Source organism: Arvicanthis niloticus, chromosome 13, assembly GCF_011762505.2.
Source record: "Arvicanthis niloticus isolate mArvNil1 chromosome 13, mArvNil1.pat.X, whole genome shotgun sequence".
In the NCBI taxonomy this organism is placed as follows: Eukaryota; Metazoa; Chordata; class Mammalia; order Rodentia; family Muridae; genus Arvicanthis; species Arvicanthis niloticus.
In genome coordinates, this window is record NC_047670.1 from 52,407,595 (window position 1) to 52,418,407 (window position 10,813).

Below are 10,813 nucleotides of genomic sequence, written 5' to 3' on the forward strand. Positions count from 1 at the left end.
GGCAAAAAGAAAAATAAACAAAATGTCTTCTTTAAAAGCCAAATTGCCAGCCAGGCAGTGATGACACATGCCTTTAATCCCAGCACTCAGGAGGCAGAGGATCTCTGTGAATTTGAGGCCAACCTGGTCTATAGAGAATGAGCTCTAGGACAGCCAGGGCTATACAAAGAAACCCCGTCTCAAACAACAACAACGACGACGGCGACGCTATATTGCCTGAGCCACAAATTGTAGCACAAGTCTTTAGTCCTAGCACCCAGGAGATAGAAAAACAAGTGGACCTCTGTGAGTTTGAGCCCAGCCTGGTCTACAGAGAGAATTCCAGGACAGCCAGGCCTTGGGGGGGGGGGGGGGGGGGTGGGGCGGGGGGATCCTATCTCAAAAACAAACAAATGCCTAGAATAAAACCTAATACCCAAAGAAAAGTGGTTTCTTCAACAAATGAGAAACCAAGGAACATATACAAAAATGTTACTGGATACTTGGGTCCTTTTTTTTTTTTTTTTAAAAAAAAAAAAAAAAGAACTAAATTGGTTTAACATACATATCTCAAAAACTCAGTTTCCTCCCTTAGAAAACGATTTTAAGTAGTCAATCACTATCTTAATTCAAGAATATTAGCAACTTCGTGATGATGTTTATCATAAATACTCAACTGAAATTTCTAGATGCCACACAGTGTAAGACAGGTCAAAAGGGGTTCTATGGCTGCTCTCCCTCCTCCTCTTAGAACCTGCTGCATCGGCTCAGAATCTAAAAAGCCAGGTACCATGAAACATGACCACTAACCCTTAGGATGCCCCTATTACAGTAACTGGGGAAGGCTGGAAGCAGGAAAGCAGGCTAGGGTTATACAGGAACCAGTACAAGGAGCTCCAAGTAAAAGCAGAGGGGAGAACAAAGGCCAGAGAGAAAAGTGTTTGTAAAATTCGTCAATGAATCTATCTCCACAGCTGAAATTTCAAAGAACTGTGTCATTTCTCTCTTTCAAATATACTATACCCAACATGAGTGATCTAAAAAACAAACACACATTGTATAAAATGTCTCTGCTTACTAATCTTCCTGACCCCTTACGTTATCTGATGAAAGTCACTGGTAGAGGGAAAGGTTAAGGTCCACAACTGATCAGGTAATTCTAGTGGCAATGGTGGTGATGTCGCTCAGCCACAGCCCTACAGACTCTCTGGGCAGCGTGGTAAAAAGACAGGCCAACTGGCTGCTACAATGAACCCACCATGTTAGATCCAAAAGCCCTTTTCACTGGTGTGGCTCCTGTTTTCCTTAAGGCACTATTACAAAAGCGCTTTTACACGTACACACATGCAATCAATTAGTATCTGAGCACAGGAAACCAAATATCAGGCTGCTGTGCCCACCCCGCACATTTGGCAGTTCAATTCCACCTCAGCTTCTGTTCTCAGAAAGCCTTTTCTCACCTCTAACCCTGATACCAAAAGAGAGATCCAGTAACACACAGAGAGCATGCAACACCCAGCCTTCACAAGAGCTGCAAGGCAAACCAAGGGCCAGACCCTCAGGGAAAATCTGGGGAAACAATTAAAGCCATCTGTGATCCACAACTGAGAAACAAGACAAATATTAACTCCTACAAGAACACAGTTGCTTGGCCACTTACAAGTTTAAATCCTATGGACACCCAAGGACTTCTCAGTCTAGGCAGGAGAGGATGAACAGACATTGAGCAACTGTTAATCTAGAAAGTCCTATAACAGGGCCTGAGGAGATGGCTCAGTGGATAAAGTGCTTGCCACACAAGTGTGAGGACTGGAGTTCAGATCTCTAGAACCCATGTAAACGTCAGTGGGTGGGGTAGCCAGCCTGTAATCTGAGCCTGAGGGAGGCAGAGATGGGGAACTGGACCCCAGCAAGCTCACTAACTAGACTAGCAGAAAAGGCAAGTTCTGGGTTCAGCAAAAAACCTACCTCAGTATATAAAATGGACAGTGACCATGGGAGACCACAGACATCAATTTCAGGATTCCAAACCTGCATGTGCACCAATGAACATACAGACATGTGCTAACACACACACACACACACAGGTATGCATACCAAGAAAAGACTACAAAAACCATAGACACTGGGTAAACAGGACAATCAACAACTTAAGCAAGTCTTGAAGGCTGGGCCTTACAAATAAGGGGTAAGGAGCAGGAGCAAAGACACAGAAAGAGGCAGGAGTTTCCTGAAATAGAACAGAAACAAAGTGGAGGAACATTGTCATCAGAAACCACAAGTCTCTAAACTTGGACATGGAGGCAAAGTGTAGAAAAAGAAGGAGCTGGAACTCTGCACAGGTGTCAGGCCAGAAGGACCTGGTAGGCCCAACAGGGGATGGACTTAAGCCTGGGTCAGTCAAACACAGGTTCCAGCAATATTTTAAGCTGAGTTAACAGCAGATTCGTTTTTGGGGAATCACTCCTATCAAGTCAGAAACTGGTCTGAAGGCACTGGGAAAAAAAAAGAAACCCTGTTCAATTCCACAGACTCAAGTGGTAACAAAATAAACAAGGCAGCAATCAATCTACTTAGTGCAACATAGTTATCCAACAAACACATTCTCACTGATTCCAAGTTGTCTAGAGGAATTGCAATTCATCCACCTCCAAGGAAGGCTTCCCCTAGACAGCAGACTAGCTACACTACCTCAGCACCAGCAAGAACCAAGATATTTCAGTAGCCTTTGCTTGTTACAAAGAATGAAGCTTCCCCTCACCCCTCACAGGAGACCTCAGCCAGGTCCATTCTCTCCCTCCGCCTGGATACAGAGCAAATGAGGCTTCCCAGTTAGTTTAACACAGCACTCATCTCTAACAGTCCCCAACTCTGGCACTTCATCAATCGGAGGCACATTAACCACTCCATGCTGATCAAGCAGTAAGCAGGAACTTACTGAGTGCTGTAGAGCAGGATAGAAGGAGAGCTGGGACGCAACAGTTAGCCCCGATAGGCACTTTAAATAATCTCAGTCACTCATTGTAGTAGCTCATAAGCATTAATTCTCCCAGGTCACAGATGTGTGTGCAAGAACTCAGGACCTTGCCAAGAATTGGTAAATGGAGAAGCCAGGACTCAAATCCAAACGGGAAACTCTGAATGGAATTTACTACAGCACCTGTAAAGTATATAGATAACAAACGTTTATACAACAACTTGGATAATAGCAGGCTCTCCCCCTTCAAAGAAGAGATAACCATTTAAAGTCGCAGATAAGGAATCACCCATAAAGGTCAGACCCAGCTATATGATAACAAATGGAACCTCCAAATGCTGCTAAAAAGATCATTCCTTAACATTAATACTCACAAACATTCAGGCTCAGGAACTAAAGAGACAATTCAAAGGTTAAGAGCACTGGCTGCTCTTGTAGGACTGGAGTTCCATTTCTAGCACCCATATTGTGGCTCGCAACCATATTTAACCCCAGTTCCAGGAGACCCAACAGGCACACATGTGGTATGAATACAGGCATAACAAACATTCACACCCATAAAGTAAAATAAATAAATCTTAAAAAAAAAAAAATTTTAAAGTTCAGGCTTAAATAATCAAAATAACTTGACCATAGAAATTTACCCTCCATACACACTCCCCTTGGGGTTCCTAAGATGTTTAGGTAGGAAATGCCCTGCTGCTCCCTCCTTCTCTCAGTTGATATCCCAAACCATTTTGCCATCCCAAATTACAGAAATATGTCCAGGATCCACATGGCAGGTCTGATCGGATTTGTCCCAATCCTGGCTCAAGCAGCTTTGCACTACCGTCCTAACTAGATCAGCATCGGCCAATGGGCTTATTCAAGCTCATCCGTGATGGATTAGATCATGAAACCTTAGCCATGTAAGCTGCCCGCTCCTGCTGGGGCAGCAGGGGAAAAGAGTAAGAAACTCAATACTTGCAGGGCCACCTAAACACCACATGCACCGGGCATGCCTCTCTCCATCTGTCTGCTCATGCTCCGGGGGCCACTATGTCCTCTCCAACAACTCTATGGCGCTTCCTTCCTATTCCTACGGGAAGTTTACATGTACCCCAGAATAAAGGTGTTTATGATGCTGTGTAAAACACATTACAAAAATTCAAACAAATCCACGACTTACTAAACAATTGTTTCTGCAATTAAAGCTCAACACACACCAAAGGCCTGAGAGACATCAGACTAGCACATCACTAGCACTGTCTCAGTCCATGTTTACACGAAAGAAGGATTCTGCTTTTCTTTCCCTCATCCTGTAATCTTGAGGCCTGTCTGCACTAGTCTGCTTTATAACAAAATGATGAAAGTTCAACCTGTAGTTAGCTTAGGGTTGCATTCACATGTCATTGTGATAGAGAAAAGAATCAGTGGATGGTTAAAAGAGGGCAGGGAGCTAAGGCACAGTCCCCTCAGCCTGAGCCACCCAGAAGAATAATTCTAATTCTACCTGTAAGTCAAATATATCCCCAGGTTTACATTTATGGGTACCCATGTCATATATTGAAATAATATTTTTCAATTCTGTGATTTTTCTTTCTATGCCTCAGTTTTCTCCAACTAAAAATGTCCTCCCAAAATTCAGTGGATGTGGCAGACAATGGTGGGAAGGCTTTAATCCCAGCACTCAGACAGGCAGGCAAAGTGACAGCCCAGGACAGCCAGGGCTACATAGAGAAACCCTATCACGAAAAAATAAAACAAAACAAAAATCAGTGGACACTGTATCGCTCAATGCAATAGCATTTGAAGATGGAGTTTTTGAAAAGTATGGGGATTTGATGAGGTTGTGAGGGTGGGGCCGCTGAGATAGAACAATTACATAGCTCTCACTTTCTCCACCCTTGAATCAATGTCCACCTCAGCAGACAGCCAGAGGGTATTATCTACAAGCAAAGAATCAGACCCTCACCAGGTTTCAAACATTCTGGCACCATTTGGACTTTCACAGCTGTGAGATATAAATGCCTGCTATTTAGCCACAAGTCTGTGGCATCTGGTTATGACAGCCTGAGAAAACTTAGGCAACTAGAAATCAGGTTTAAGTCATTTAAGTGAGATACTACCCATGAAATTACCTGTAAGGAGAGCACATTATTGAGGAACAGTAGCACAATGCCCAGCTTCAAAACCAAAAACCCAAATGAGGGTCCAAATACCTACCTAGAAGGAAATCAAACCAAAAATGAGCAAACGGGAAGATAAGATACCGAATTCAACGGGATACCAAGAATCCCTTCCCTCAGACCTCCCTGCTACTAGAGTCACTAAAAAGTGAGCTACATATGATGGCCAAGATCTATGAGGCTGACAAGACAGCAGGCCTTCCTGGACCACAATGTAAGCTCAAGGCCAGCCCAGGCAAAGTAGTAAGATACTATTTCAAAGTTCAGAGTAAAAATAGGGCTGGGGATATAGCTCAATGGTAGAATGCTTGCCTAGAATGCTCAAGGGTTTGAATCCCCAGTACTGAAAACAAAGCAAAAACAAACAACACAACTTTCATAGACTCATGTAGCTCCCATGAGGCCCTAGGTTCACTCTGCAGCATGTGTATGTTTACACACATATCAACACACACGTACATGTACATACTTGTTCACACTGCTGAACTCACGCAACTCCTCTAGATTGATGACTATGGTCAAAAGCAGTTACTAAGCCACAAAATCACCACATACCAACTTTTCATTGCCATAAAGACTTTTGCTGAAGGTCCTAAGTAATAATTAAGACTCATCTTACCTTATACGGCAACCAAATTCCTAGAAAGTTACATAAGAACACAATTTTTGATAATGCCATCCATTGTCTGCAATCACTAGAAAGGCTGACTGACAGGAAGCACCCCTTGGTGTGTTTGGTAGACCCTCCATATGCCTCAGCTCTGATAAAGTGAGATGCTGTGCTAATACACCCAGCTTTCCACAAGTGCAGTAACTATTTCCAAGCTCCATTTTTTTAAATAAGACTTATTTATTTTTATGAGTACACTGTGACTATCTTCAGACGCACCAGAAGAGGGCATTATAGACAGTTGTAAGCCACCATGTGGTTGCTGGGAATTGAACTCAGAACCTCTGGAAGAGAAACTGCTGTTCTTAACCGCTGAGCCATCTCTCCAGCCCCCCCCCCCCCAAGTGCCATTTTTAACAGCTACATTTCTCAACCCTACTTCCCTCCAACTCCACAGTCCAGGTCTCTCTACTTCTTCCCTCTCCCCAGGCTGAGTAGACTCTTCTCCCCTCGTGAGGCTTATGTGTACTGTTCTAAAAAATACTAAGTCTTCCTCTCTCCCCCAGGTTCCTTCTGAGCCTAAGGCTTTCAACACAAGCCCAGACTCTCTAGAGCCCCAGGACTCCACTTTGGAAGTAATGATGTCCAAAAGTAGTGGCCCAACCAAAACTCAGCCTTGGAACCTAATTTAGGGTTGTAGTTCCATTTAGTAAATAGTCTTGGGAAACTAAATCGGTCAACCACTGCATTCTGTTAAAAAGAAAAAAAAATAATCCTTTGCACTCTTAAGGTACTGAGTAATTCTGTGATGCTTCCTTCAGTCAGGAATCTCATGGTTAATTTAATCCCTAAGTTTTTTATAAGTGGTAAATTTCAACTTCAATTTAATAAACATTGAACGTTCATTATAAACCCAGGTATTATGAAGAATAAATAAAAGGAATACACTTTCTTCCTTGTGGAAGCTTAGAGTCTAAAGAAGTAGGCACAATAACGCCTCTAATGACAATAAAAGATGAAGCATAAGTACAAATAAATATACCAACAGGCACAGCTGAGTCTAACTAGTGCCAATTACGCTGTCAGGGAAGTCTTAAAGGACCAAGCTATGACTTCAGAAAAATCCCAGCTGTCTTCAGAGATGAGAAAATACATGTTTTAAGACCAATCCATAAAAAGCCTGTATGAGGAGAAGCTAGTTCTGCAGAGCTTCCAGGCCCTTCTAACTTGCTGCTGCTATCTCCTGAGAAGACCCATGCCTGCACATTCTGGCCTCGGGTCAGCACACCAAGCTACTTGTCTCCCAATGCCTCAACCCTCCAGGTTCCTCTTCCCTAAACCCTCTGGAAGACCCACATCTTCACTTCAAAGGTCACCTACAGAGAGAACTTCCTGAGCCGTCCCTAAGCTTCTCTATGCCTTTCCCTGCTTAATTTTCTCAAATGCTACCAAAAACTGCTGATTTGCCTCTTTCCATAGAATACTATCCAATAAAAGTAGAGTTACTTTATATATCCCGTAGGGTTAAAACAGGGCGTAAACACCACCAGAAGCAGAAGCACAGCTCTGAGAGTTCAAAGCTACCCTGGTCTGCATAACAAGCTCCAAGACAGCCAGGACTAAACAGAAAGATCCTGTCTCAATAACAAACAAACAAAAAACAGTAGCCTAAGAGTGTCACAGCTGCTTGAGAAACGTTACTTAAATGAGTATTAAACACCCGCAGGTTTTTTTGTTTAACTTTTCATTCATTTGTCTCCCTGCCCAGGTCACATGAGCAGTTAGGAAAGGGAACTTGGCTTAATTTCTAAGAAGGCAACCTAGGAATTATTTCATACAAATCCGTTTCTAAATAAGGAAACAGAGGTCTCCAAATATGGGTTTTCCCCAGGATAAAACAGTTAGTTGAAAACCGAGGGTTAAGTCAATGATGATATTAATACTTGTGTGACATGGAGTAAGAAATCTACAGTAATGAGCTGGGCATGGTGGTGCATGCACGTAATTTCAGAAATCTACTGGGAAGATAGAAACAGGGAGATCAGGAGTCCAAGAGTTCAAGGTAATCCTCAGCTACTACAAGTAGTTCAGGCCAACCTGGGCTACAAATAAGACCATGTCTCAAAAAACAAAACAACAACAAAAAGTACAATCTTAAGAATGTACAAAAAGAAATATAAAGACTATCCACAAATATACAGAGTAAAATAATTCTCCGTGGAATAGTTCTGAGTTATCCAATTGTACCCAAAGGACCTAATTCTCTCCTTCCTCTGCACATCCCAAAGTCCCAATGCATTACTTCTTTTCCAAGTATCACTATCCTTAGCCAATGTGAAGGCAGTCAGCAAATAATGGGCCCCAGGCAGGAGAAAGGGAAAGTAATGAGAACACACTATTAACTAAAATTGGCATAGGGGGAAAATGCGCACAGATGTGTGAACACACTCACCAGCACCTCTATCCAGTGGTCCCTTTTTATCTTCCAGTGCTAACCCACTAAGTCTCCCCATTCTTCCATGGCTTTCAGATTGATCTAACACTCTCTCTGCCTGGCAGACTTCTTCTAAGGGAAATAAAAGCCAGCAAACAAAAGGACTCAAAACTAAACACCCAGGGAGTCCCTTTTGCCCAAATCAACAGAGGTAACAGGGTGGATTCTGCAAAGGAGACAAGAGGCACAGAGCAAACATGCCAGGCTTTAAGTACAGCTCCTTCCCTGCCACAGGAAGTCAGGCAGAGCACGGGAAGTCTCTCAGTACTGCAGAGATTTCCAAGAGTGGTGTTATGGAGAGAGCACAGGAATAGGAATTAGAACCAGCTAACTGGGTGGCTTTAGGCAAGTCACTAGTTTTCTCTGGACTTCTAACTCTCTATCTATAAAAAGGAAGCTGTTAAAACATGCTGAAACTTGAACACACCCTTACCTACCACCAAAAAGAAAATGACACTTAGTATTGACTCTTCACCGAAAGTGCACATAAGCCATTCTGCATAACTCTTCCAAGTGCATTAGACTGAGAACTCCTAGTGGAAAAGATGATGGTGTCTCTGGGCCACCTCTAACATTCTATGGTTCTAAAGGAATTAGAAAGCATCCTGTTGTTGCTGTGAGCCTCTCCATTTCTTAGCCAATATTTTCTAACCAGAGAACAAATCCTAAAGCCTATAAGGATGCAATACCTTCTTCAAACTATGTAGTAACCGCCAGTATCTTTGCCATTTCCTACCCTCATCAGTCAAGCTTACTTACCCTTGAGGCCACAACTCAGAAACCAGTCTCCTAACAGCCCTATAAATTTTCTTTTCTACCTCAGGATACTAAGGAGCTACTGCACATCCTACGAATGTAGGATGCAATGGGTAAAGCACAGGAGGGACACGCCCGGTGTCTCTCTCCAGGCTTAATAACATGCTGCACAAAATTGAGACTGAGCATCACACTACCAAACTCCGCGGACTTCTCAAGACTGCTCGAGTAACTGATTGAACCCACAAGCTAAGCCACATCCCCTTTCGGGCTCTCTCTCCAGGAGTTGGCTGGCTTTTCAGTCTGTCCTCCACATGCCGCTCCCCCTTTTCCTCATCCCAGTGTGTGCCCAGGGTAAACCAAAAGGCGCCCTTCTTCTCGGGAGCTTTCCCACCAGCTTCCCTCGCTCTCGGCTCAGCCCAACAGCTCTCCTCTGGATAAATAGACCCAAGATACCACAACTTCTCAAGAAACTGAGGACGGGTTTAAGAAATGGACTGCATCCCGATCCTGTCCAATCCCAACTCCAAAAGGAAAAAGCCCACTCCCTCGCGCTGCCACCGGGGCCCCTTAGGAGCCCAGCCCCTGCACCGGGCCCCAAGCCCACTCTCCAGCCAGGCCCACCCGGCGCCCCGAGGCCCGAGCCCGCCGCGGCCCTCCGTAACCGGGCGCCCGTCCCGCGCGGTCACCTGCATCCCGCCGTCGGCCGCCTCCTCTGTGCGTGGCCGCTTGCTCAGGCCGGGCTCGGGTCCGTCTGCCCCCGCTCCGGGCACCGGCAGCTCCACCTCTGACTCCCGCTTCATGCCCCGGGCGGCAGCGCCGGGCCCGAGCTGAGGCGGCTGCTGCTGCGCCTGGCCGCCTTCCTCCATCCGCCCGCGCCCCCTTCGCCACCGGGAGCCGGGCGACCCGCGACAGGCCACCTCCCCCTGGGCCTCGGTGCCGACAGTCGCGACAGGCGGGCGCGCGCCGGCCCCGCCCCCCGCGTGCGTGTGTGCGTGCGCGCCGGTCCGGAGCCCGGCTTCGGCTTCACTACCGCTCCGACTCAGGTTATGGCTCCGGCTTCGGCCCCGGCTCCGGCTTCTGCTCCGGCTTCGCACCGTCCGCTCGCTCTCTCACTCGCTCGCACGCGCGTGCGCCGATCCCTCTGTCCCTTGGTCCTTCGGTCCCGCGCTCCCTCACCACTCGCCGGCTGTGCGAGGAAGGGGACGGCCTGGGCTCCCAGCTTGGGGAGGGCTGTTTATTTGGGAGGAGGAGGAGCGCGAGGCCGCAGCGAGCTGACTGGTCGGGATCCTCCGTCCCGCCACTGTGGCAGCGCCGGGAAGGCGGGGAGAGAGAAAGGAGAGAAGGAGGGAGGAACCTGGATGTGTGGGACTCGGGCGGCCCGCGCGAGAGGAGGCTGTGGTGAGGGGGCGTGGCTACGTCCCTCGGCAATCTCCGCCACCTCCGCGCGGGCCGCCCGCGGGAGGCCGGGAAAGGATCGGAAAAGCTCGGGAATCTCCGGGATGCTCAGGGAGGCCTGGAGAGAGAAGGGTCCGCCTCTTTTAGGGCGGTGGCCGGAGGGTGGAACTTGAAAGGCCTGAGTACCCGGGAGCAGCTCTGGTTAGTTGCGCTAGTGCGAGGTGGTGACCTGATCTCTCTCCTTTGACTTCCTGGGATTTAGGGAAGCAGAGAGGCGCTCTGCGAGAGGAAGGTCTCTTTGCCTGCTTTCTCTCTAGCTCAAGAACTGACAAGTCCAGGAATGAAGGCCCCCATATAAACTTTTCTGAGAAACTTTGCTAAGAAGCAAATAATTGCATCTTCAATGATGTTAATAATCCCTGATGTTGCCA

The 10,813-nt window shown here is 46.3% G+C and overlaps 1 protein-coding gene across 30 annotated transcripts in view; it reads right to left on the reverse strand.

The window, feature by feature from the left end:
* The window catches only part of Rbfox2 (RNA binding fox-1 homolog 2), a 238,402-nt gene extending 228,029 nt beyond the window's left edge, over nt 1–10,373 (reverse strand). For 6 of the 30 annotated variants that reach the window (XR_013103347.1, XM_076911552.1, XM_034517457.2 and 3 more), the window contains exon 1: nt 9,674–10,364. Coding sequence is in view for 28 of the 30 variants with exons in the window: in XM_076911552.1 (XP_076767667.1) it covers nt 9,674–9,853 (180 nt within the window). In the remaining 2 variants the exon portion in view is untranslated. Of the gene's footprint in view, nt 1–2,917; nt 2,938–9,673 lie in introns of those variants that run through there. The other 24 variants (XM_076911548.1, XM_076911542.1, XM_034517454.2 and 21 more) reach the window with 11 other exon arrangements.
* Between the last annotated feature and the right edge of the window lie 440 nt (nt 10,374–10,813).